This window comes from Acartia tonsa, chromosome 14 (genome assembly GCF_053477335.1).
Source record: "Acartia tonsa isolate MP-2025a chromosome 14, ASM5347733v1, whole genome shotgun sequence".
Taxonomy (NCBI): Eukaryota; Metazoa; Arthropoda; class Copepoda; order Calanoida; family Acartiidae; genus Acartia; species Acartia tonsa.
This window is the reverse complement of record NC_137273.1, coordinates 14,985,722-15,013,557: the sequence shown is the minus strand read 5'-3', so window position 1 is coordinate 15,013,557 and position 27,836 is coordinate 14,985,722. Positions and strand designations below refer to the sequence as shown.

At 32.2% G+C, this 27,836-nt stretch overlaps 4 protein-coding genes and 1 long non-coding RNA gene across 8 annotated transcripts in view; 2 read left to right on the top strand and 3 right to left on the bottom strand.

Annotated features, from left to right (window-relative positions):
* Positions 1-27,836, top strand: part of yl (Putative vitellogenin receptor yl) — a 268,402-nt gene that overhangs the window by 203,980 nt on the left and 36,586 nt on the right. The window lies entirely within an intron of this gene.
* LOC145305631 (uncharacterized) lies at positions 6,393-10,769 on the bottom strand. The gene is made up of 4 exons (XM_080147332.1): positions 10,393-10,769; positions 7,661-7,735; positions 7,071-7,106; positions 6,393-6,927 (listed from the first exon to the last, which is right to left on the bottom strand). The coding sequence occupies exons 1-4, from the start codon at positions 10,422-10,424 to the stop codon at positions 6,825-6,827; spliced, it is 246 nt and encodes an 81-aa protein (XP_080003458.1). The 5' UTR covers positions 10,425-10,769; the 3' UTR covers positions 6,393-6,824.
* Positions 10,934-12,029, bottom strand: LOC145305632 (uncharacterized). Its single transcript, XR_013874650.1, has 3 exons — positions 11,815-12,029; positions 11,445-11,491; positions 10,934-11,026 (listed from the first exon to the last, which is right to left on the bottom strand). It is a non-coding gene; the product is annotated as an uncharacterized LOC145305632 (long non-coding RNA).
* On the bottom strand, positions 12,769-26,571 carry LOC145306457 (UDP-N-acetylhexosamine pyrophosphorylase-like). The gene is made up of 15 exons (XM_080148555.1): positions 26,520-26,571; positions 25,461-25,611; positions 25,077-25,165; positions 23,595-23,673; positions 22,048-22,098; positions 21,833-21,870; positions 21,576-21,646; positions 20,865-20,953; positions 20,200-20,276; positions 19,111-19,152; positions 18,877-18,916; positions 15,529-15,574; positions 14,076-14,155; positions 13,339-13,369; positions 12,769-12,776 (listed from the first exon to the last, which is right to left on the bottom strand). Exons 1-15 carry the CDS (start codon positions 26,555-26,557, stop codon positions 12,769-12,771), a joined length of 930 nt encoding a protein of 309 aa, XP_080004681.1. The 5' UTR covers positions 26,558-26,571.
* Positions 17,111-17,842, top strand: LOC145305839 (uncharacterized). Its single transcript, XM_080147662.1, has 2 exons — positions 17,111-17,161; positions 17,406-17,842. Exon 2 carries the CDS (start codon positions 17,407-17,409, stop codon positions 17,722-17,724), a length of 318 nt encoding a protein of 105 aa, XP_080003788.1. The 5' UTR covers positions 17,111-17,161; position 17,406; the 3' UTR covers positions 17,725-17,842.

The window sequence follows — 27,836 nt, the reverse complement described above, 5'->3', positions numbered from 1 at the left end:
TGGTATTGCTTAAACAGATACTATACTTTCATAATTGTACCTAAATACTACAGGAAGCATCATATCATGTTTGACAACGACAGGACAACTCTAAAATGCCTTAATTAATAATAAGGGCGGACGTTAGTACCGACCCTAATTTAGATTTATATTAGGAAACAGATACTGTTTTAGGACGTAGATAGTAATTTTTCCATTGACCTATCCGTGCATGCCAGGTACAACCCAAAGGACCACTTTACCAGGTTCTGATTCCAGGAACCTTTTTATCAACCCTCCCAGGGGACAATATAATCCTCTTGTTTTTACCAGAGAGAAAGGGGACAATGGTCTGTTTATTACACTAGTCCCCACAGTTTTCTGTTTTCTTATTCCTGGCTAAACAATATTGAGGATTGTGTATTATCTTTGGGGAAGTACATCAATTTAACGAACATTGTCTTATCCCTTTAAATCCTTGCGTTATAATACTCTTATTTTTACACAACACAAGGACAATTATGTGATGCTGTGAGTATTGGTGCAAAAAATATGACGTAACAAAAAAAATTAGCCAATGAGAGTCCACTATAAATTTTACCATTGGTCAATAACGGCCTCTCATTGGCAAATTTTTTTTGTTACGTCATATTTTTTGCACCAATACTCACAGCATCCAATTATGTGCATATTTAAATAGAGGATCTAAAAGAATAAGACAAAGGCCGATAAATTAATGTATATCCCCACTGATGATACACACAATTAGTTCTTCTTTAGATTATAATTAGTGGTTGAAAAGTTTGGACAATTAACTTTATGAACCAACCAACAAAAAATCAATGAAGTCCCTAAAGTTGTTAAACCAACTAAAAAGAAAACATTTATATAAAACTTTGGGGACTAGTGTAATAATAAGCACAATGTCTCCTACCTCCTTGTATGTAACATAGAATAAATTTGTTAAAAACTTGTATTTTAAAGTATGACTGCCAAATAGACGTACCAAGTAAACCTTAATACCTTATTCATGGTGTTTTTTCAATAGAACAAAGGTAAAGCTTAATTTTACCCACTTACCATTAACAGAAATTATCAATCATTGAGTTGGAGGGTATTGTATTAAAGAGAAAAAATTTAGTAATTTTTAACAAATTCTGCATTAAAAACATGTTTTCTTTTCATATGATTTCGGGAATATCAATAATTATTACTTTAATCTTTTTATTACAATATTGTGGAACCGGTTTTTATCCAGTGGAAATTAAACGGATTTGGAGCCATTAAGTATTATCTCTACAGTGCATAATGCATGGAAATGGATGTAGAATATACGTGGATATTATGAAATGAGAAAAATTGTAGTCAATTTTGTTTGATATTCCCCTTGTCATTTATTAGTCGGGTCGTTCATTCAGTAGGAGGGAAGGGGATGGTGTAAATAGGAACTATGTCGTTTTTTTAGCCTGCTACAAGGTTTATTTTACAAGAGAACATGAAAATATATGATTTATGATCCACGGAATAATAAATCCATTTGCATGCAGAATTATTTGAGAAGTATTTTAATGAATGGGGATATAATTACATCATTACAACTTCTCACAAACAATATCTACATTTTCCTAAGTTTTACAGCTCACCTGAAATAAGGTGGGATAAGACAATACACGATTAATTGATGCATATCTCCAATAATTATAAATATAAATATCTCAAAGATTATACAAGGATATTATGCAAGCCAAGACCATTTTTAAAACTAATAGTTGATTAAGATCCTTAAAATTACATATAAATAGAATAAATGTAGCTTTGTCAGGGCCTTCTATTGTTTAACCCTTAACAGGAGACTTGCACAAATTTTTTTAGCCCTCTAGCTCTAATAGGAACTGAGATAATAGGGGGGGGGGGCGTTAAACGCCCCCCCCCCCCTCCGACTGATTAAGGTGCCGAAAGGGGCCCGACTGTAAAGGGTTAAATGGAATCCTTACCCACAGGATCCTAAGGATAAGGGTGGTCTAAACCTATCCAACCACTTATGTTAACCTATAAATTGATAAATTTATATCCATCTTCAACAATAAAGGATATCATTTCCTTAACTTTTGAAGAGCTTGGACACTGCAAACTTGAACTAAGCAAGGTTAATAAAAGTTCCAAAGATTTTTAAGCCAACGAATGCGAGAGCATTTTTATAAAACGTTGGGCACGAGTTTTTCTTGCAGTTTAATGTCCCTCTCCTTCCAGATTAGAATAATTGGTTAAAACGTTTGGACACTATTAGTTTAGAACTATCCTAAACTATCAAAATACAGCAAGGTTTTTAATCCAACGAATAAGATCAAGTTTTTCTTAAACTTTGGGTGCAAGTATTAATAACAGGCCATTGTCCCCTCCCTCACTGGCACTATACTATGTTCAATCCTTCCATATATTACCATCAAGTTGTCAAACTTATGCAACTTATGATGAAACTGTGAGAAAAAAATCTGTGAAAAAAACATCAATCTTACTTTACTTAAATGTTTGTTTTTAAAAGCCAAGCTTTTCTAAAATAAGGACTGGTCTGTCCGTACGTACGTCAGGAACGGTTTGCTCATTTAATTTATTTAGACATGTTAGAATTGTCCAATCGATTTCAAACTTTGCAAGATGTAAACAGTTTTGCAACAAATTTACTTACAAATTTTGTTAAGACTTACACATTTATATTCTGCGTATTCAGTTATGACACTCTTCAAGTGTTTATGTTCGTTTGTCTTGCCGTTTCAAAGATTCGCTTTTATGGATGTTGTTACCTTTTTTTATAGCTTTAGGAATTAATGGAATCTTATGTATAAAATTGTAAAAATGTTTTATATCCTCCAAATATCTATACCAATGTTTCAATCAATCAATCAAGGAGCTTTTCAAAAACTTTTTCATCAAACTTTGTTTTTAAGTAGCGAGAATACTCTAATATCTTACATAAATCACAATTATAAATTTAAAAAGGAGCGCCTTATATATAGTGCCTGTAAAAAAATTACGTCAATATTAATTACCAATGTTAGGCCAATACACTGACTAAATTACCAATGACAGGCTAGTATGCATTTTAATTGAGCAAAGATTTAAATTTCTAAGTTCACAATATTAAACGATCAGAGATCTTAAGTGATAAAACAGTGGACGATACATTTATATGCATCTCAAATGATGATATACAAATTACATTCTATTTAAATTAAAATTATTGGTTAAAAGTTCAACCACTGATAGTTTGATCCAACGAATCAATATTTACTAAAAGTATCTTGAGTACTATTAAGTGTATGTTATTTTTTCGGCTGCTATTCAAGATTTTTTTTCCTACACCAATGAGCATAAAAACATAGACATACACACATGTGAAAGGTTTCGTGATATCCCCCCCTAAATTTATCCGCTATTATGACCACTAAACATCTGATCTTTAGATCACTTTAAACGTATTTTCCTTTTGTGGATTTAAGGATGTTGTCATCCTTGTTTTATAATAAAAAAAAGTGATGATCTTCTAGTGAAAAATAAAATGTAGATTGATTAATGATCAAATTTGTTACAAAACTTGCTTATATAAATTCCAGTAAGATGAAAAATACATAGAAAAAGCACATGTTTTATGTAGTGGGACAAAGTGACTTAAAAATCAGCCATGTGACGTCATAAAAATGAGGGAGATGAGAGGAGAAATGGGAAATTAAACCCTAAAAAAGAGATAAATAATCCATCATCTTTATGACTTTAGATAGCTAATTTTCAGACACTTTGTACCACTACATCTAATATTTTCAATTGGACATATAAGTTTGTCCTATCGTTTTGGATCCTATTAAGAGGATATCTGTTACGATAGGGTATAATCTGAAAATCGGAGAAGATGTGGCGGTACATCCCAAGAAGACAGGAAAGAAGGACTTAGGACCCAAATTTAACAACACATTTTTGTTGGCTTTAAAAAAATTGGGTTCCTTTATCAAAACTGGATTGATTGGTTCAATCAAACTATTAGACACAACAATTTTTCAGCTACTGATTTCAATTTCCAAAGAGAGTAATTTTGTTTTCCTAATTTTTAGGAAAAACAATTAGGCAAAATATTTTATACGGGGCATTTAAAAAAAAATTATATATTAAACATTTTTAATTTATCAAAATAACCCAAGTTTTGAACAGAAAAAAATTATTGGCACCCCATAGTTATTCTGGATTGTATGAACTGACGTTGAAGTGTCATTTACATCATCATTTGGTAACTTACAGGTAAGATAAAAACACAAATTTATCAGGTATCTAAAGGGATAAGACAATGGCTGGTAAATTGATGTACAACTCTAATGATGACACACAAAATTACCCCTTCTGTTGATTAAAATTAGTGGTTGAAGCGTTTAAGCACTCAACGTTATTGTAAAACTTTGAGAACTTGTGTAATAAACAGCCCATTGTCCCCTCTCTCTCTCTGCATACAAACACACACTTACACTCATACATCCAGTTACTTTATATAGTTATCAAAATCAATAAACTTCCCATAATCTGAACCCAAGTATCTGCAGTGCAAACCGAATTGCAAATTTCTTGCATAAATGAAAATCTAACACTTTTTTTTACATATAAAGTATCAGGATGTGCGTTTACATAATACTCATAGCTTACAAGTTGTCGACAACTTTTCGTCTTTTTACGTTGAAAGTATCACAGAAAATAGGGAAATTTAAAGAAACTTGCATTTTTATTACTATATTAATCCTTAAATAAAAGTACTAGGATATTTGTTTGTCTGTCTGTAACGATCTTGATAACCGTTTTCTTTTAAAATTAACATTTAAAGGTCAATACCCCCCCCCCCCCCTTGTCATAATAATTGTGCAGCAACAATAACATAACAAGCATGACAACATCCAAAAAAGCGAAGCACTGAAACGGTAGGACAAACGGACATTAACACTTGTATAGTGTCAGAACTGAATAATCACAATATAAATGTATAAGAGTCAAAGCAAAATTGTAAGTAAATTTGTTGAAAAACTGCTTGATTCAGGATAATGTTTATGGACATACTTACATTTTAGGACTTAATTATAGAGTTGCTTCGCTTATAATATTGTACTTTGTTGTCCCAGGAATCAGTATACCAAAAATCAGATCAATTGGATTATTAGATCACATAAAAATTTGGTGTTAAAAAAGTAAAAAAAAAATCAACATGTTTAATTTGGACGTACGGACATTCTGGTAATGATTATAGAGTTGCTACGCTTTCTAAATCGTACCTAACTACTACAGGAATCACCATGCAAAGTTTGAAATCAATAGAACAATTCTAACATGCCTAAATTGGCGAAAAAAGCTATCCGTTACGGACGGACGTACGGACGGACCGACCCTAATTATAGAAAAGCTTCGCTTTTAAAAATAATTTTAGAATACAAGTACCTCTAGGAATACTGAGGAATAAGCCACTAGACGATGAATTGATGTACATCCCTAACGATAAAAATTGCCACTTCTTTAGATTTGATTTATTGGTAAAAAAATTTGCACACTGTTCACTAATCAAAACGAGTGTAATTTCCAGTACAATATCCACCCTCTCCGTCCCAGAGTATCTCTGGTAAAGAATTAATTTTATCGAATATCCAGAAAGTGCCAGGGACAGGCAAATTATCTTTCTAGTGAACAGGGATAAAGAGATAGAAATAGTTCATATTTAGAGGTGGGATGGTTGGAAAGGGGGTAATATTTTGAAAAAAAACGATTCAGTTGTCTTTTTATTTTTCTAGCCACTTTCTGCCTCATCAAATACAGAGCCCCTAGAGGCTAGGGGCGTAGCCGCTAATATATTTAAAAGATATTTTGACTCTAATATGATTGCAAATATGTATAGATTATCCATTGAACGATTTAAGAGATATTTTTGATTTTTCACCCCAAATACTTTATTCTATTTTTAAAGTCGGCCCGTCCGTTACGGTTAGCTTTTTACGTCAATTTAGACATATGAAAATTGTAATATCGATATTAAACTTTGATTATTCAAATAACAGTCAGTAACGATTTAGGAAGCGTAGCAACTATATAATCGTTGTCAGAATGTGAACAAAATTTCATGTGATATAATTATCCTATTCATCTTATTTTTGGAATACAGATTTCTTGGACAACATAGTGAAATGTTATAAGAGAAGCTATCTATAGTCAAGTACTAAAAATGTAAATATGTCCTTAAGCACCATCCTGTATTTAAGCAGTTTTGCAACAAAATTACACAGTAAATTATACGCTCTTTGCTTGGAAAGGCGGGGAATCTTCAAAACAAATTTCAGCTGTCTATCCTAAATATATTATAGAGTAACTTGGCTACTATAAAAGAAAAGCAGATATCCAAAAACAATATTCTACCTAATTAAATAAAATATATAAACATACATACATGAAATAAAATCATGTTGGATATATCAAATTTATTTAAATTTGTTTGGGGGGGGGGGGGAATCACTGATTGTATTATAGTTATAATTATTATTTTAAATAGCAGTTTTTATTTTTGCTCAAAAACAACATCAACCCTTATATTGAACCAATGCAATGAGAATAAATTTTTTCCAAAAAGTCGTAAAAATAGTGTTAGTCTTAACGTTTAATAACTTTTAAACATTTTTTGGTCATACACACATTTACATTTACATGAAAATTTTAATTCAATCAAATGTACAAAATTAATTTTCCTAAAGATATAAAAAAAATTTACATACACAAATTAAACTATAATTAAAAGCTCATTAGTTAATTTCACTTGTAGACAGATACATAAAAGTTTATAGCTCAATATGAACTGATTTATCAAATGTAACATTTCTAAAACACTCTAGTCCTTCTCCACCATATGAGGTCAAAGGGGAAATCTCCACTTTAACTCCTGTATTCAAGAAATATAAAAAAAGCTTCCCTGAAAAATTTTAGGGTTTTTACAAGAAATAAAACAAAAATTAGTCTGAAAAGATCCAGCTATTTGAAAGATCTTATGAAATCCACTTTAGTAATGCATTTTATATTCCTTTCCTTCGTTTACAATTGCTCCAGCTTTTTCTAAAAACTTCCTGAAAAAATATAATAATAAGATTCATAAATTTATTGATAAACTATCTAATTTTCACAATTTTTTCAAAAGTGAAGATTTTCTATTATTAGGGTCGGTCCGTACGTAACGGATAGCTATTTTTGTTAATTTATGCATGTTATAGTTATCCTGTCGATTTAAAACTTTGCATGATGATTCCTGTAGTAGTTAGGTACGACTTAGAAAGCGTAGCAACTCTATTATCGTTACCAGAATGTTCGTACGTCTATTTTAACTATTATGATTTTGTAAAAACTTATATATTTAATATATTCAGTTCTGTTACTCTACAAGAGTTAATGTTCGTCTGTCATACCGTTTCAGAACTTCGCTTTTATGGATGTTGCCATCCTTGTTTTAGCTTAAACCATTCAGAGATAATCCCAGTATGGCTTTAATTTAATAAAAATTTTGTACTGCAAGTAAACTTGGGTTTTCATAGTCTAAACCTTAAGTACAACACATAAGATTAGCAACTGACAGACAGACTAGCAAATTGTATTAGTAAAGAATCTTTGCTGCTAATACTAGTACCTATGCAAGGAGTAGAGTGCTTCTCTAGCCGTAGTTGGGTTATCTTTAGCTGCAGTCTCACCATTCTTTAAGGGACTAAAATATTTTAATGAATTAGTAATCTAGAGTATCCTTATAATAAAGTAACAGGATGTTTGTTTGTCTGTGTGTCTGTACCGAAGAATCTCGCTAACTGCTGAACCGATCGGGTTCTCCTTAACAGGGTAGCTTCTCATAGGTCTTTATAGAAAATTTTTTGAAATAAACGGGAGACTTCAATGTAACATAAAGAGACTCGTAACATAAAGAAGTAACGTGCCACTAGAGGCCTCTAGGGGCGTAACCGCTAGTAACTTATATATCAATCTTTTGAACCATCCATCAATAATTAAAGCTATATAAGAATCAATCAATGTGTCAAGCATTCATCTCACAATACACTTTCAAGATATATATCAATCTATTAATAATTCTATTAATCAATCTATTAATAATTATATTATTCAATATATTGATAATTCTATTAATCCAATCTATCAATAAATCTATTAATCAATCTATTGATAATTCTATTAATCAATCTATCAATAAATCTATTAATCGATCTATTAGTAAATCTATGAATCTTTAAACCACCTCTTAATCTTTCCATCAATCTATGTATCTATCAATCAATTTAGCAATCAATCAATCATTCTTTTAATACATCCAGTTATTTATCAAGCAATTAGTACATCAATTCAGAAATCATTCTATCATCAATTTATCATCTAATTTATCAATCAATTATCATTTTAATCAATCATTCAGTAACTCTATCAATCTATTTATTGGTATGCCTATCTAATATTTTATCTAATTTTTCAAATCTATAAGACTGCCACATATTTCCATTAATCTATCAATACATTGATCAGCAAATTTTTAATTAATCATCCTTTCAATCTATCAGTCTATCTATCAATATATCTATTGACAAGCCTAAATAACATTGTATCTATGTATTGAACTATCTATCTATATTATGGTTGTGCCAGATAACCGGCCATTTTCATATCTGGCCGGATACCGGATATTGAATCTATTCGGCCAGATACCCCACAATATAATCTATAATATTATACAACAAAAATCCCTGTTAACAAACAGTCACATGCATTACTTCTGAAAATGATTAGAGATTTACCTACCCATGAAAGTAGAAGTAAGTCAAACGGTAGTAATAGTTCATTACAGTAATTGCTATAAGTAAAATCAACCTAACAGTTTTAATTTTTATGTTTTAACCTTTTTAAATAATAAAACACCATTTCATGAAGAAAACTTTCTTTTGCTTCTTTGATATTCAGTTATCCGGTTTTAAAAATCAGCCGGATATACGGTATCCGGCCCAACCTTAATCTATATATCACCTAAATTCTTGCTCTCTATAAGACTGCCACATCATTCCATCAATCATCATTTCAATCTATCAGTATATCTATCAATCTCTTTATGAATCTATCTATCTATCTATCCATCCATCAATCAATCTATAAATAAATCAATAAATATCTTTATTTGGTCTATCTATAAATCTATTTATCCTTCAGTCTATTTATCAATAAATCTTTTCTTTTGTCTATCTATCAATCTATTTAGTGGAAAGAGTATCTATCATTCTATCTAAAGGAAAGCCTGTCTATCAATCTATCTAGAGGAAAGTCTATCTATCAATATCTAAAAGAAAGTCTATCTATTAATCTATCTAGATGAAAGTGAATTGATCAATCTATCTAGAGGAAAGTGTATATATCAATCTATCTAGAGGAAAGTGTATCTATCAATCTATCTAGAGGAAAGCCTATCTATCATTCTATCTAAAGGAAAGCCTGTCTATCAATCTATCTAGAGGAAAGTCTATCTATCAATCTATCTAGAGGAAAGTCTATCTATCAATCTATCTAAAGGAAAGTCTATCTATCAATCTATCTAGAGGAAAGACTATCTATCAATCTATTTAGAGGAAAGTCAATCTATCAATCTATCTAGAGGAAAGTCTATCTATCAATCTTTCTAGAGGAAAGCCTATCTATCAATCTATCTAAAGGAAAGCCTATCTATCAATCTATCTAGAGGAAAGCCTATCTATCAATCTATCTAGAGGAAAGCCTATCTATCAATCTATCTAGAGGAAAGTCTATCTATCAATCTATCTAGAGGAAAGTCTATCTATCAATCTATCTAGAGTAAAGTCTATCTATCAATCTATCTAGAGGAACGCCTATCTATCAATCTATCTAGAGGAAAGCCTATCTATCAATCTATCTAGAGGAAAGTCTAACTATCAATCTATCTAGAGGAAAGTGTATCTATCAATCTATCTAGAGGAAAGTGTATCTATCAATCTATCTAGAGGAAAGTGTATCTATCAATCTATCTAGAGGAAAGTTATCTATCAATCTATCTAGAGGAAAGTCAAACTATCAATCTATCTAAGGGAAAGTGTATCTATCAATCTATCTAGAGGAAAGTGTATCTATCAATCTATCTAGAGGAAAGTGTATCTATCAATCTATCTAGAGGAAAGTGTACCTATCAATCTATCTAGAGGAAAGTGTATCTATCAATCTATCTAGAGGAAAGTCTAACTATCAATCTATCTAGAGGAAAGTGTATCTATCAATCTATCTAGAGGAAAGTCTAACTATCAATCTATCTAGAGGAAAGTGTACATATCAATCTATATGGTGGAGTGTCTATCTTTATATCACCTAAATTCATCCTCTCTATAAGACTGCCACATGAGGAAAGAGTTGGAAAATTGAAAAGTGTCAAAAATGAACTTTTCTAATTTTATTCCATTTGCACTTTCTGACAGGAAACACACAGTAATTCAAATTGTTTGTCACTTTAAATTGAAAGTTAGAGCCAGGAATATGTATATGGTGTATAAAAAAAAACTTGCTGAAGTTTTTTTTAGGGTGGGAGGGGATCGTCAATTATGCTTGAATCTAAAGTTATATAAATAAGATTTGTCTAAAGCTTTTTTATTGAATCTTTATTGGTTGGTATAAAGTAGCATTGGCCAAACTTTTCAACCAACAATTTTAATTTACAAAAAGTGTATTTTTATCATTAGGGATGTACTTTAATTTATTTTCCATTGTCTTATCCCTTTAAAGAAAAGTCAACTCTATTTGTGGTAATTTTAAAGGAATAAATAAATAACTGAATCTAAATGAACAAATAAAGTTAAACTTGTAAAGCTTATGAAATATATTTTAAGATATAATTAAAGTATGAATCTCTATAACAAAAGGTAAATAAATATATTTCTTTTGTTTTGATTACATTCCTGGTTGTATTAGATCTCCAGAATTTACATCAATAAACGGAACTTTTTTCCTTAAACATTAACAAAATCAATTTAATTATGGCCCTTACACACAAAGTACTCTTGCGAGCACTGTTGGACTCTCCCCCCCCCCCCCCCTCCTCTTTTTTTATTGAAGTAATGGGGGTTGGTTTTTCATTAATTTTTCATCGGGTTAGGTTAGAAATTTTACTGGGTAGCCCCTCTGCAGGGTTTTGGCACTGCAGGTATAGGCCTCGTAGGGCTAGGGCCTCAAGCAAGGATTAGGAGTAAATACATTAACCCTCCCTTTACTTATTATTTTTTTAAAATAAGAAAGAGGTTGTTATTGCTCAAATCGTCAGATTTAATCAACTGAATTTATACTACAGTTACTGAATATACCTTTAACCAACATAAATTGATTATTAGAAAAATAGAAAAGTTAAAATTTAAAAAAGTGGTATATACCTTGCTAAATGAATAGGCATAGATTCTTCAAATTCTAGACAGATTTTCTAAACATTAATTATAATTTTTTTACAATAAATTATAAAATTATAATTAAAACCAATTTTTATAAAGAAAAATGGAAATATTAAATAATTATAATTCCTGTTTTGATGTTATTATTGTAGTTTTGGCGAAGCAGCTCTTGGTGCCTTATAAAATGACGTCATACAATACGGAAGACCAATCATAGGCCAGTATATAATATATCAATGATAAAATGTATACTGGCCTGTCATTGTTTGTTTGTATTGAATGACGTTAAGCTGCTTTAGATTTAGTTTTTTTTCTCTAGGAATATCTTACTCTCCATGTAGCTGTTATAAATTACCTTAAGAAAGTGAGTAGTGAAGAAATGATTACAGATATTACCAGCACTGTACAAATTATTAATACAAGCTCTTGGTCATTTAGCTAAAATAATAAAGAAATAAACTGCTTTTATATGTCGTAAACGGCTGGAACGATTGTATTTTCTATCTAAGTGCGGTTTCCATCAAAGGTTAGGTTAGGTTATATTGGTGATAGTGTATCCCACCAGGGTTAGGGCACTGCAGGTATAGACCATGCAGGTTTAAGGCTCTTTTTTTATAGGGTTATCCTTCCAACCCTATGTATTGTACAGCCAAAAACAAAAAAAAATCAAAACAAAAATTCAAATCCAAAGAGTAAGACATTCAGTATTTTAACAGACAAATCAACAGACAAAACAAACTTGTGGGGACATTTCACTCCAAGTTCTAAAACTATTAATTGATTGGTTTGTTTAAACATTTTAACACTAGAATGGGTAATTTTGTTTATCATTATTGCGGTGAGGATGTAATTGTACAATGTCTTACTATTATCAATTAAGATTTCTGACTTTTAGCTATTAAAACTAATAAAATATTCTGCACTAGCGGCTACGACCCTAGAGGCCTCTGGTGGCACTTTAAATGTTTTTTTTATTTCAAATATGTAATTATTATCTATGTTGCTTTATTTTTTCTTGATTTTTTTGTGATTTCTCTTTGGAGGGTGGTGGTACCCCGCCACAAAAAAAGTTGTAAATCTTCCCGGGACCAGTGGGAAGCTACCTCGTTAAGGAGAACCATATCGGGACAGCGGTTGGCGAGATCCTTCGGTACAAACATACAAACAAGCAAACAAACACGCAGTAAAAACATCCTGTTATTTTGTTATATGGATTAAGTGTTGATTTATAGCTTGTATACAATTCCTGTAAACTAGTTTTCCGTGGGGTGTCCTCATATTGGCTTGCTCATCGTTTATTTCACTATATTCAACCACCTAATAATAGTTTTTCTCGTATTCATTCGAATCCGGTGGATAGGAACCGGTTCTCATCCATACGAAAAAACTATGTCTAGCATCGTATTTTAAACGGCTTCATACGAATATAAAAATGTACAATCATAAGATTAAAACCAGTTTTTTTAGCAGATGCCTCCGGCACCTCGGGGCTAAAAAAACTAGTTTTAATCTTATAATTGTACATTCTATATCCGCGGAAAGCCGTTTATAATACGATGCGAGAAATAACTATTCTCGTATTCATTCGAATCCGGTGGATAGGAACCGGTTCTCATCCATACGAAAAAACTATGTCTAGCATCGTATTATATCCAGCTTTCTACGTATATAGAAATGTACAATCATAAGATTAAAACCAGATTTTTTTAGCCCCGAGGTGCCGATGGCACGGGCTAAAAAATCTAGTTTTAATCTTATAATTGTACATTCTATATCCGCGAAAAGCTGTTTATAATACAATGCGAGAAATAACTATTATCGCATCGTATTATAGACAGCTTTCCGGGGATATTAAAATGAAAATTTTTAAGATTAAAACCAGTTTTGTTTATTTCACTATATTCAACCACCTGATAATAGTTATTAATCGCATCATATTATGGACACTGACAGCTTACCGCGGATATTAAACAGAAAAATTATGATGTTCAAACCAGTTTTGTTAGACCCGGGGAGACGAAGGCCTTGGCTAACAAAACTGGTTTTATTTTATGATTTTTATCTAAATATTCGTGGAAAATTGTCTTAATACGATACTATACATGATTTTTTAGTGTGACTGAGAGCCAGATTAAATCCAGCGAAAATTAATGTGTTTTGAAGCAATACTGGAAAAATTTTAATTGAAATTTACAAAATTCTGTCTTTGTGAAGCTAAAAAATATAGTTCTTCTAGATATTTATCTATAAATCTATCTATCTACCATTACCATTACATCGTGATAATCTAGAGAATCCAGAGCATCATCCGCGTGTAACGGGATGCGATAATCCAACACCCAATGATAGTAGGTTAAGTAACATCCACCAGACAACCAACCCTTTGATTGCACGACTTTTGTCTGAGAAGTTCTAACTGTGCATGGAAATGAGTTTCGCCTGTTTATGGACCAAGGCATTCCCCCTACTCTTACTATTCATGTGGCACACCTGACATAGCAGCAATTGGAACCATTTTTAACGCCCTTAGTTATGGCGCAGTGTCGGTCCGAGATTCGAACCTATCACCTTCCCGGCGCAGAGCAGATCTATCTATCTACCTATCTATCTATCTACCTGTATTTTATCATCTATCTGTACAACAACAGCTAAACCCTCTTTTGGTTCCATTTTCTCTATAATCTTGTTTCCACTTTCTTAATAAAAAAACAAGGATGACAACATCCATAAGTAGGGAAGCTCAAAAATCTAGGTATCGATTAATACACAAATCTTAATAAAACTTGGTGGAAATATGTAAAATGTAAAATTTATTGATCCCTGAAAATTTCAGCCCTCTATCTTGAAAAGGAGTTGAGAAAATCAAAAAAAATTAAAAATCTAGGAATTGATCTAGCACGCCAAATAACAGACAGATGGACAAAACAATGTATAGATTAGATAGACATATGTCATTGGAATCTTCTCTAAAAGTTTCTGCTGTCTATCTTGAATAGGATCCGAGAAAATCACGTTTCCCCCAATTCATTACTTGCGGACAGACGGACGGACGAGCATTCGGAACTATAGAGCAGCTTCGCTACTAAATTAATCCAGGGTAAAAAGACCATAAAGGGATAAGACAATATGGCTGACAAATTGATGTAGAACTTAGTTGAAAAGTTTAGACACTGCTAGTTTATACTATACCATAAGTAGCGTAAAAAATAGCCAGCTAAGTAATTAACAAAGAAGAAATTTGATCCCCAAGAAGCAAAGCAAAGCATAAAAAAAATATTTCCTTACAGGCAAAAGGACATAATATAATAGTTAACTTGAAATCGTACACAATAGGGTGAGTCGATTTTGGAATTTCACATTAGCAGACTGGATACTGGGCCAATATGAAACCCTGTGAAACTTGAAAGAGGTTTTTTAATCCAAAAACAACAGGCGCGCGGGGGGTATCAAATATGCCTGCCCCCTTATACAACCAAAAATTGAAATTCCTTCAAACACAGGCATGTTGCATATCAAAATGTCCGCATTGAAATGCTGATTACAGATCTGAAAACCGTTTTGAAAAATATTGATTCAGTCTGAAATGATTTTCAAATAACCTACCAAAATAAAAAAAAATGACTAAATCAGCTGTTTTTAGGTACTTAATGAGATCTTATTCGAACTAGGAGCAATATTTTTTAAAACGGTTTTCAGATTCGTAATCAGCATTTCAATGAAGTCATTTTGATATGCAACACGCCTGTGTTTGAAGGAATTTCAATTTTTGGTTTTATGAGGGGGTTTTTGTAAGATACAAAAATTACCCCTTCTGTAGAATAAAACTTGTAGTTGAAACTTTTGGACACTTTACTGAATGAACCAACCAATTATAATTCCATAATAGGTTGTTCAGTCAACGAATAAGAAAACGTTATTACAAATCTTTGGGGTGTGGCGTAATACACAGCCCATTGTCCCATCTAACTGGTTTAACCCATAGCAGTGGCTAGACTTACATAAGAATTAGGTCCCCCGCATTGGCTAAGGAGAAAATGAATTCCGTGTGGCTACAATTTCAATAACCTACCTGTTCCTTTGCTGATACAATAACCAAGAAACAAAGGGTCTGCAACCTAAATAAAAAAACTTGATGTAAGCTCATTGAAAATGAAAAGCAAGGATGAATTTTTTTCCTCTAAAATTATAAGATAAAAAATGTAAGCAGCCTATAGTGCCTATAAAAAAATGACGTCATACAATTCAAATGACTAATGATAGGCCAGTATATATTTTACCATTGGTTGATTAAAATGTAAACTGGCCTATTATTGGTCATTTGTAATGTATGATTTCATTTTTATAGGTACTAATAGTTGCTTCCAAGAAATGGTTTATGGCAAATTAACTGATTTAGTAAGGTGTACAATAGACTATATAAGTTTGAAGGAATTTTAATTAATATAATAGATTTGAAATCTGCATAAAATTTTAAGGGTTTTTTATTAAATTCGTTTTTTATTTAATTATTTATTTAACGGCGCAAATACGATTTAAGTTAATTTATTTTGACCAATAGGAAAGCTAGATTGAAACCTACCCGCGCTCTAATTGGTTGAATGATGTAAGACACTTAAGCTTCTCCAATCAGAGCGCAGATAGTTTTCAATCCACCAATCACAGATGTCAAAATTAATTAACTTAAATCGTATTTGCGCCTTTAAATAAAGAATTATATAAAAAACGAATTTTATAAAAAAAACCTTAAAATTTTATGCAGATTTCAAATCTATTATATTAATTAAAATTCCTTCAAACTTATATAGTCTAGTGTACAATTAGTGTATCATACAAATATAACATTTTTGTCTGAAGCGATTTCAATAACTACTGAACAAATTAAGTTTTCTACGATAGAGAAGCTTCACCCAGGTCCTGATATGGTTTGAGGCTATTTTATCATTTATTAGATTTATTTCTTAGGATGGTTTTATGCTATTTTATAGTAAATAGTACATATAGACTTTACAGTTTGATATGTTTTAAAACAATTTAAGATATGAAAATGGGTGGAGATTTTGGCGGCGAATTAGAAATTTTATGACACGCCCTTCTAAGTTATACCGTAGACATCTGATAAGCCAAGATAAGCAGGTACGGATGGGATTTTTTACACTAGCCCCCAAAGTTTTATAATAATCTCATTTGTTGGCTGAACAACTTAGGAGAGAAAGGGATAAGAATATGACCGATAAATTTATGTACATCCCCAAAGATAAAACACAAAAATACCGCTTCTGTAGATTACAATTAGTGGTTGAAATGTTTGAACACTCATCTTAATGATTTAATAAATCAAAATTTACTAAAGCTCCAAAAGATGTTAAGCCAATGAAGTGTACTCAAATTTTCAAAATTGAACAAAAAATTTCTAAGAGGATATTACCAAAAAGTTTTTATAAACTGTTAATTTCATGAATCGCTATTTTTGCTAGTCGATCTTTTGTTGGTTTTCAAAAACACTTTAAAACCCTGCCCATATTTCATAAGCCAGGTATTACTTTAAAAAAAAACTCGCGTCACGACGTCAGTTTATCAAAAAAGGGGGCGGAGTCTTTGCTACATTAGACAGGTAAATAGTTAGATTTTTGTTATAAAATGGTTTGGGGTAAATTTATTTAATCAGTCATTAATCAACGTTTGATTACTTCACAATTATTAAGGTAATATTGTTTTTTTTATCTAAATGATCGCATTCTTTTGGTACATTTAACAAATCTGAATTTTTAAAATATAACTTGTCAATAGTAGAGATGATTTTGTTTATTATCAATGGGAATATATATATTTTTATCGTACTTTGGGTACCAGTAAAATTTATAGTCTATATTCTTTTCCCTCCCTGAAATTATGTAAGACATCGATATTACTGCGCTTCCTAATGATTTATTTTTCATCTTTTTTTAGAATGAAGCTTCTTTTGTTGGCGGCCCTTGCTTTTACAGCGGTCAACTCTGCTCCTTCGCCGCAGTTTGGCGGCTTCCCAACCAGGCTCCAGCTGGGTGGCGGGAGCGGTTTTGGCGGCGGAATTCCCGGTCTTGGCGGCGCCGGTTTTGGACATGCGTTCGACGGCTGTGTCGGGCTGAATTGTCCCGGCCAGAGCGGGTTGGGCGGTAGCTTTAGCGGATCTGGCGGCGGAGGACTTGGATTCCTCGGCGGTAAAGGTTTCGGCGGCGGATCAGCGGGTGGTACTTCAGCTGGTGGTGGATGGAACGGAAAGAAGTAAAGTATTATACAGAAATTAACCACTCAGCGAAGATTTTAAAATATAATTCTTATATTATTATCAAATTATTTATTTAAACATTGAGAAGTTAATTGAAATATATTTATTAGATAATCTATTTTTCATTCTTATTTAAGCTTTTTAGTGGCGGAGCTACTCTACAACCAGAGTATGCATGTCTGCAATTATAAAAAGTACTATACTAGTATACCAAGGTTTGTGATTTTTAAGAGTTTAATTTACAGTTTATTTAACTATACTGTATTTACATATTTTAACCAAATTATTAAAAGTGAAACTTTTCTTTAATAATGGGCAGTCCGTTCATCCGTACGTCCGTCCGTAATGGATAGCTATTTAAAATTTTCCTATCGATTTCAAACTTTGCAAGATGATTCCTGTAGTAGTTAGGTGCGATTTAGAAACAGCAATTGTTTATGTGATATAATCATCCGGTCATCTGATTTTTAGAGTTCTGATTCCTATTACAATAAGTTACAATATTATAAGCGAAGCAACTCTATAATCAAGTCCTAAAAATGTCAGTATGTCCTTAAACAGTATTCCGCATTTAAGAAGTTTTGCAACAAATTTACGTATAATTTTGTAAAAACTTATATATTTATATTTTGTATATTCGGTTCTGACACTCTATAAGAGCTAATGTTCGTCTGTCATACTGTTACAGAGCTTCGCTTTTATGGATGCTGTCATTCTTGTTGATAAAAAAATATAGAATAGTTTTACTGTTCTTTTTCATTGTGATTTTGTATGGAAAAGATAGTTATTTTTTCAAGAAAAGAATAACATTTCTCATCCTATTATATAAAGTGGTAAGTTTATTTTATCGAAGGTTCTTGCTAACCGCTGAACCGATATGGTTATATTTGACATTTTAGCTTCTTAGTGGTCCTGGGAAGGTTTATGACTACTTTGGGGGAGGGTTCTACCACCCTACCAAGAGAAATCGCCCCTAGGAAATAATAAAAACTTACCCATTCTCCCCTAAGTGCCACTAGAGGCCTCTAGGGGGCGTAACCGCTAGTATAATTATAAAGTAGTGAAGTTTTGTTTGTCAATGAGGATCTCGCTAACTTATTACTTACTTAACTTCAATTTCTTTCTATTACTGTATTGGAATAAAAGAATTACCTTGGCCAAAACATTGTCAACACAATGTGAGTGCAGATATCTAAAACAATACATGATAAAAAAAAGATATAAGATACGTCCAATTTCCTATACTAAGATAGACATACAAACAAATTTATAGATACACATAGGACCTAAATAAAGCTTCGATGTAAAGTAAAAAGACACTTCAATTAGCAGTTAGCGGGATTTTTCAATGCAAACAAGGAATTATAGATAATAATTAATTTTTACCTTATTCCATGATTTTCTAGATCATCTAAAATCTTTTCTTCCCTAGATATTTATAATTTATAATAATATCACCAGGGCTCGGCAGCCGCGACGAAGCCTCAAATTTAAATCCATTTGGATTCTTTTTAAAGTGTATTTGAAAAGAAGAACTGCCATATTCAGGTCATGTTTAGAATTCAAGCTGATTTTTAGAAGCAGCTTATAGTGTCTCCAAGAAAGTGGAAAAAAGTTCTAACATTTGGGCAACCTATGCCGATTAACGTCATATTTAATCATAATATGTCGTCAATTGGGATAGTTGAGCCAAGTGGTGCACAACTGTTTTGAGACACTATAAGCTATTTCAGGTCAAACGGACAAAGTTAGTTTTAAAGCAGATGTTTTTAGTGGTCATAAAAAAGAATAGAAAACACAAAAAAACAGAAGCTTTAATGTTTTTCTCCAAAGTATTACGGAAAGACTGACAGACCATCTGAAAGTCCTCCATAATTACCTGAGAGCTCTATACAGACCTCCATTACTAGAGAGCTCTATACAGACCTCCATTACTAGAGAGCTCTATATAGACCTCCATTACCTGAGAGCTCTATACAGACCTCCATTACTTGAGAGCTCTATACACTGATACAGGCCTTTATAACCTGAGAGCTCTATACAGACCTCCATTACCTGAGAGCTCTATACAGACCTCTATTACCTGAGAACTCTATACAGACCTCCATTACCTGAGAGCTCTATACAGACCTCCATTACCTGAGAGGTCTATACAGACCTCCATTACCTGAGAGCTCTATACAGACCTCTATTATCTGATAGCTCTATACATACCTCCATTACCTGAAAGCTCTATACAGACCTTCATTACCTGAGAGCTCTATACAGACCTCCATTACTTGAGTGCTCTATACAGACCTCCATTACCTGAGAGCTCTACAAAGTACTCCATTACCTGAGAGCTCTATACAGACCTCCATTACTTGAAAGCTCTATACAGACATTCATTACCTGAGAGCTCTATACAGATATCCATTACCTGAGAGATTTATACAAACCTCCATTATCTGAAATCTCTATAAAGACCTCCATTACCTGAGAGCTCTATAAAGACCTCCATTGCCGTCGGGTGACTTGGCCACACTATATTTGGATGACATTAGAAATTTACCCTAGGAAAAATACAATTAAATTTCATATAATAAAAAAAACTAGGTATCGGCAACCGCATGTAAGCCTCAGGGAAATTAACATTATACAATTTTAAAAATCAACTGGAAGTCTAAACTGGCCCTAAAATAATAAACATAATGGCGTTGTTTAGCATGCAGTTAAGAGGCGGTCTTGCTTCTAATTTTATTAGGCTTCAACCTACCCCATGGCTAGGGGAATCTTCTCGACAAAATCAATCCACTCTGTTCCATACTTATATTTTTTGCAGGGATCTAAAGGGATAAGACAATGGCCGATACGTTGATGTAAATCCTTAATGATGACATAAAAAATCATTCCTTCTATAGGTTAAAAATTGAAATGTTTAAAATGCTTGAATGCTTGAAATGTTTAAATGCTCTACTTAATTAATCTACCAATCAAAAATCACCCCCAAAGTTGTTAGGCCAACGAATAAGAAAACGTTATTAAAAACTTTGTGGACTATTGTAATAAACAGCCCATTGTCCCTTTTCTCTATCTTCCTCTCTGCTGTAATACAAACGGATGACTGGTTCTTGTTGTAGAGTAGCTACGCTACTAAAAACCTGATCATTAAATGCCGGAATGATTCTCTGTTCAAAGATAACTATATCATCTCTGTCTGCTCCAAAATATTTGTTCTCCGCAAAATAGTCTATATAAATAAACTAAGATATTTTTGCCTTAAATTGTCTATCGAGCACTCAAACCCCCTCTTCATTTTTAACTTAGTTTAAAAATAAAGGGGGTGGGAAGTAATTTATATGCCCTTGTGGGACCTATAACTGCAATACCCTAACCCTGCGGGCTACCCTGTACCAAAAAAAACTAAACCAACCAAACTTAAGAGAATAAACAAAGGAATAAGTACTACAATTTTATCCGAAGGGGGTGCTCTACTATGCATTTAAGTGAAACCGTCTAAAGCTGATTAAAATCCTCTGGAAATGATTGTTAAAACAACGTTAAAAGCAGGAAGAAAACATTAAAACTATTGTAAAAATTGGATTGTAAATTATATTAATAACAAATTATTAAACAGTACCTTTGGTAAATTAACTATTTCTATTTTTAAGCTAATATGGTTTACCTTGCGTTTGTTGTCTTGTATGATAACTAGTCATTAGTACACCCTTATCTTACATAGATATAGAGTTGCTATGCTTATAATAATATAGATAACCTTGTGTTTGTTGTCTTGTATGATCACTAGTCATTATGTACAGCCTTATCCTACATAGTTATAGAGTAGCTATGCTTATAATAATATAGATAACCTTGTGATTGTTGTCTTGTATGATCACTTGTCATTATGTACAGCCTTATTTTACCACTCTGCCCTGTTAAACTAAAATTAAAACTAAAACTAAAAGAAAGATAGAAAATAAAACATTTTTAAATACGTATAGGAAGAAAAGAAAGACACAAAAAGAGAATAAAGAAGAAAGTAAGAAAGTTACTACTAAGATGAAATATGTTGAATGAACAGATCTATATTACTCTAGTGTTGAATTTTTTTTCAACTTAAATTTACCTCTCTGATAGCTGCTGTAGTTTTAATATTCTCTCAACCTATATAAATATGCACTGAAGTTTAAGATAAACAAAAAATACTTTACTTTATGATTTTACCTATTTAAAAGGTGAAGCTTCTATAGTTAGGGTCAATCTTTACCTTCTAAGAGTACCTCCTGACAACGAGTTGAGTAATTGTCCTTTTTATATTAAGTTTTTTCATTCGTTTTTTACCTGTAATTGGAATAATGATTTACCACTGTGGAGACCAATATCAAACATACCCTGAAAAGTTTATTTGTGTTTTATCATGCCTATAAAAAAGGGATTAAATAAAAAACTTTTGGCCAAAGTATCCCGAGCTATGTCATATTAGAATATTTTATTATTCTAGCTGATATAACGCCTTTCAAGATTTTTGGCCAAATATTTTTAATTTATCCCCATTTTTATAGGCACTGTATAAAGCTTAAGTTTCTACACAACTCAGACACCCTCACCTTTGAAAACTCCACACCTAGCCTAGTTCCCTGTCCACCTGCTAGAAGTGTTACTCCCCAATACACATACCCTTACCTTTGGATGCTCCACCCCTAGCCTAGTTCCCTGTCTACCAGCTAGAAGTGTTACTCCCCAATACACATACCCTTACCTTTGGATACTCCACCCCTAGCCTAGTTCCCTGTCCACCAGCTAGAAGTGTTACTCCCCCATACACACACCCTTACCTTTGGATACTCCACCCCTAGCCTAGTTCCCTGTCCACCAGCTAGAAATATTACTCCCCTATACACACACCCTTACCTTTGGATACTCCACACCTAGCCTAGTTCCCTGTTCACCAGCTAGAAGTGTTACTCCCCTATACACACACCCTTACCTTTGGATACTCCACACCTAGCCTAGTTCCCTGTCTACCAGCTAGAAGTGTTACTCCCCCATACACACACCCTTACCTTTGGATACTCCACACCTAGCCTAGTTCCCTGTCCACCAGCTAGAAGTATTACTCCCCTATACACACACCCTTACCTTTGGATACTCTACACCTAGCCTAGTTCTCTGTCTACCAGCTAGAAGTGTTACTCCCCTATACACACCCTTACCTTTGGATACTCCACACCTAGCCTAGTTCCCTGTCCACCAGCTAGAAGTGTTACTCCCCCATATACACACCCTTACCTTTGGATACTACACACCAAGCCTAGTTACCTGTTCACCAGCTAGAAGTGTTACTCCCCCATATACACACCCTTACCTTTGGATACTCCACCCCTAGCCTAGTTACCTGTTCACCAGCTAGAAGTGTTACTCCCCCATATACACACCCTTACCTTTGGATACTCCACCCCTAGCCTAGTTCCCTGTCTACCAGCTAGAAGTGTTACTCCCCCACACACAACCTTACCTTTGGATACTCCACCCCTAGCCTAGTTCCCTGTCCACCAGCTAGAAGTATTACTCCCCCATACACACCCTTACCTTTGGATACTCCACCCCTAGCCTAGTTCTCTGTCCACCAGCTAGAAGTATTACTCCCCTATACATACACCCTTACCTTTGGATACTCCACCCCTAGCCTAGTTCCCTGTCCACCAGCTAGAAGTGTTACTCCCCCACACACACCTTACCTTTGGATACGCAACCCCTAGCCTAGTTCCCTGTCCATCAGCTAGAAGTGTTACTCCCCCACACACAACCTTACCTTTGGATACTCCACCCCTAGCCTAGTTTCCTGTCCACCAGCTAGAAATATTCCTCCCCCATATACACACCCTTACCTTTGGATACTCCACACCTAGCCTAGTTCCTTGTCCACCAGCTAGAAGTATTACTCCTACATGTCCAAGGCTTATTTCCCTATAAAAAAAAACACATTGATTTAATTAAAACATTTGAGGAAGGGATAACCCAAAATCTTGGCAAAAGATTATACAAAGCTAGAGTGTTAACCAAATTTTTTAATAAACAGTTTCAAAAATTCAAACCCTAGCCATTCAGTAAATTCATAACTTAACATATTCACAATTTTTAAAGATTGAGAAATATGTATTTTAAACTGTTTTTAACCTATTTTTGAATGGGGGTCAAAAATATACTAGGACACCTATAGAATCAGACTGCAGAGCCCAAATTTGAATTAAGTCCCCAATAAACTTTTTTTGGGGGATTTAAAAATTAATTTTTAGTGTTGCTGTAATCATTTTGACCGAAGCAAAAGCTCTTTTTTTACTTCGGGTAATATTGTGGCTTACAGAACATTTTTATATAATTCACTTTATATTGATACAATAAAAAAACATTACTCTGTTCATTGGAAATATTTTTTTTTTCCAAAACAATTAATTTCATTGAAAAATCTAACATTTACAATAAAACAAATAATTCTGAAATCTAACCAATAAGAAGTCTTGTTTTATATAATTCTTTACAATTCAAAAAAAGAGTGTTTTCACAAAGTGACGTATTTCCAATGTAGTTAAATATTTTTTATTTAATTAAAATGAAAAGAATGAAAACCATACACATAAAAGATACATACCTTTTAAAATTATTTTAAAAGATAAGTATGAATAATCTTATTTTATAACACATTTGTATATGTGACAAAAATAAATTTGTTGTATTGCATAAACATTTGTTGTCATTTAACCAGTTTACAGCCATTTTTTATGTTTTTAAAATAAGTGAGAGAACTTAAACATGTTAATGTTAATTCGTTGATATATTATAAAGAATTAACTTTTTAGTGAATTTTTATAGTAAAATCATAAGGCCTAATTTTACTCTATACCAAAATACAATATTTATGAAGCAAAACACTCTAAAAGCTACGAATTTTACCCAAATAAAAAAAAGACCTTTTGCTTTGTTCAAAATGATCACGGCAACAGTAAAAATTAATATTTAAATACCCCCAAAAAAGTTTATTGGGGACTTAATTCAAATTTAGGCTCTGCAGTCTCATTCTACTGGTGTCATAGTATATTTTTTATATATGTTTTAAAAATAGGTTAAAAACAGTTTAATATAAAGTTTCAATGACTTAAAGGCATCTAAACACAAATGGTAAAGTTTAAGACAAAGAAAAAAAGATTGTTTGTCACAAATAAAGTACAAATCAGTGCTCCATTATGTTTTTTGAAAGCATATAGATTTAGATAAAATCATAGGGACTGCTTCATTTTCAATTAAATGTTCCTACCCTATGGAATAAAAATATCTCCCCTGATATTTATGAGGTACTTTTATATTACTACTACCTTAGAGTGGTATCCCAGTAATTCAATTTCTCATCTTCTGAACAATTTGCAGCACTCTTTGTCAGATTTTGGGGTAAATTTTTCATGTCCTGGAACACATTTAATTATCATCTTAGCAATAACCATGTTTAATGGTGTTTTCAATGAACTGAAACATTATTTTCAAATATTTTTAGCAAGTGATTGTTGCTATTTTACTTTTTTATACAGTAACATACAGTTTCAAGCCTTTTTAAACAAAGAAAGTCCTCAAATTTGTAATTATAAAATATCTGTCTTTTATTTCTATTTTTCTATGTCAAACTGAGTCATAAAATTTTTTTGGATCATAAGATTTATAAAATATAAAGCAAATAAGCATATAATTAATAATAATTAGATCACCTTTGTTTTAAGTTGAAGACTCTTATCATTAGCTTTTGTAAACATATCAGTCATTTCTGCTATATTTATAGTTTCCAAATCTTCAACTAGATGTCTCTGTTCTTGTTTAGTAAGCTTATCCCAGAAAGCAAACACATGTCCTTGGCCATGTCTAAACATTTATTGATTAATACAATAAAACTTCAGTTTAAAAAGAAAAAAATATATATCTATCTAACAAATTCTAAACAATTCCGACACATTAAAAAGAATACTCTTGTTTTGAAATCTAATAAATTATCATAAAGAAATGTTTCTATAATTGAACATTTTTGCAGCCTATTTGCATTTTTAATACATTGCATTGCTAAGTATCTCTATATAAATAAATATATGTTTTAGGGATTGTTTTAAACATTTTTAGTATTGACAACCAACTTTTAATCCAACAAGGATGACAACATCCATAAAAGCGAAGCACTGAAATGGTAGGACAAACGGACATTAACACTTGTATAGTGTCAGAACTGAATAATCATAATATAAATGTATAAGAGTCAAAGCAAAATTGTAAGTAAATTTGTTGAAAAACTGCTTGATTCAGGATAATGTTTATGGACATACTTACATTTTTAGGACTTGATTATAGAGTTGCTTCGCTTATTACATTATACTTTGTTGTCCCAGGAATCAATATACCAAAAATCAGATCAATCGGATGATTAGATCACATAAAAATTTGTTGTTAAAAAAGTAAAAAAATCAACATGTTTAAAATGGACGTACGGACATTTTGGTGATGATTATAGGGTTGCTACGCTTTCTAAATCGTACCTAACTATTAAAGGAATCACCATGCAAAATTTGAAATCGATAGGACAATTCTAACATGCCTAAATTAACAAAAAAAGCTATCCGTTACGGACGTACAGACAGACGGACAGACGGACGGACGGATGTACGGACGGACCGACCCTAATTATAGAAAAGCTCCGCTTTTAATAATTAGACTTTACGATTAGTTTTTCTACTTTTAGAGTTTCGTATTTTTACAGAAGAGATTTAGTTTATGAAATTTACCTTTCAAAGTCAGATCTTAATTGCTCAATATTTTCCATTTTGCTCTGTAAAAGAATCTTAAAATTACATATTGTAAGATACTTCTCATAAAAGCATTATATAACTGGGAAAATAGATAAAGTAGCAAAATTTTTAGACACTATTTTGAATTTTCACGTAGGTTAACTAGAATACAATTCTTGTAGTACAACAAATATAACTGTAAAATTTTTCTTATGCATATTATCAATAATAATACATATGAAGTAATATATGTACAAAGAAAAGTAAATATATTTCATATGCTTTTAGTAAAAGAGATAACATAATTAGAATAACATAGGGTCTTTCAAGAGAAATGTTTTTTTTAATTAATTATGCAATACATAATTAATATCTTTTTTAAATTATATAAAATGCTTTTATAATTTGAAAACTGTTCTTATGCATTTATGTTTCAAATATTTAAGCATGATTGTTTTTTACCTATGAATAATTAAGTTAAACAAAAAACATTAATTTCCAATTAAAAAAGCTAATTTTAATCATGCGTTAACCCTTCTTTAGATTTGGAGAAGATATGCCCCTAGAGACCTCTAGATGCACATAATGACTGTGAGGAGAGTAAGTAAACCCTCCACTTTTCAGTTTTGTGAGAAGCTTTTTTTTTCTAGAGATGATTTCTCTTGGGAGGGTCAAAGTATCTTCCCTCCAGAAAGATAAAGAACCACATCAGTTCAGAGGATAGCAAGATTATAAGCTACAGACAGATAGACATCATGTTACTATCATAAAAAAATAATTGCTCTGTTGGATCTTGGTTGGGTAGAGTAAAACTAAATAAATAAATAAAATATATAAATATCTAGTTATAATATTTCTATTATCATATGTTTAGAGATAATCATACCACAACACCACTCCTTTATACTGAAAAGATAATGAAGTTTAAAAACAAGGTAAAATAAAATTATAAGATTTTTAAAATATTTTTCTGCCATTTAAAATGTTCAATCCTATTATATAAAGTAGTAAGCTTATTTTGTTTGTAGTGAAGGATCTCGCTAACCGCTGAACCTATATGGTTCTCCTTTACAATGAAGCTTCTTATAGGTCCAGGGAAGGTTTTTAACTATTTATAGGGAGGGTATCTCCCACATAAACTGCCCCTAGATGCTTATAGGGGTGTAGCCGCTAGTATCGACATAAAGTGGTAAGTAATAAGTATTTTTTATCTTAATTGTAATATAAGACACCGAATGGCAATGAAAAATGTAATGATTTATGTCCAACTCTACTTTTATTAGCTAATAATAAGAAGAGAATCATACTCATTAT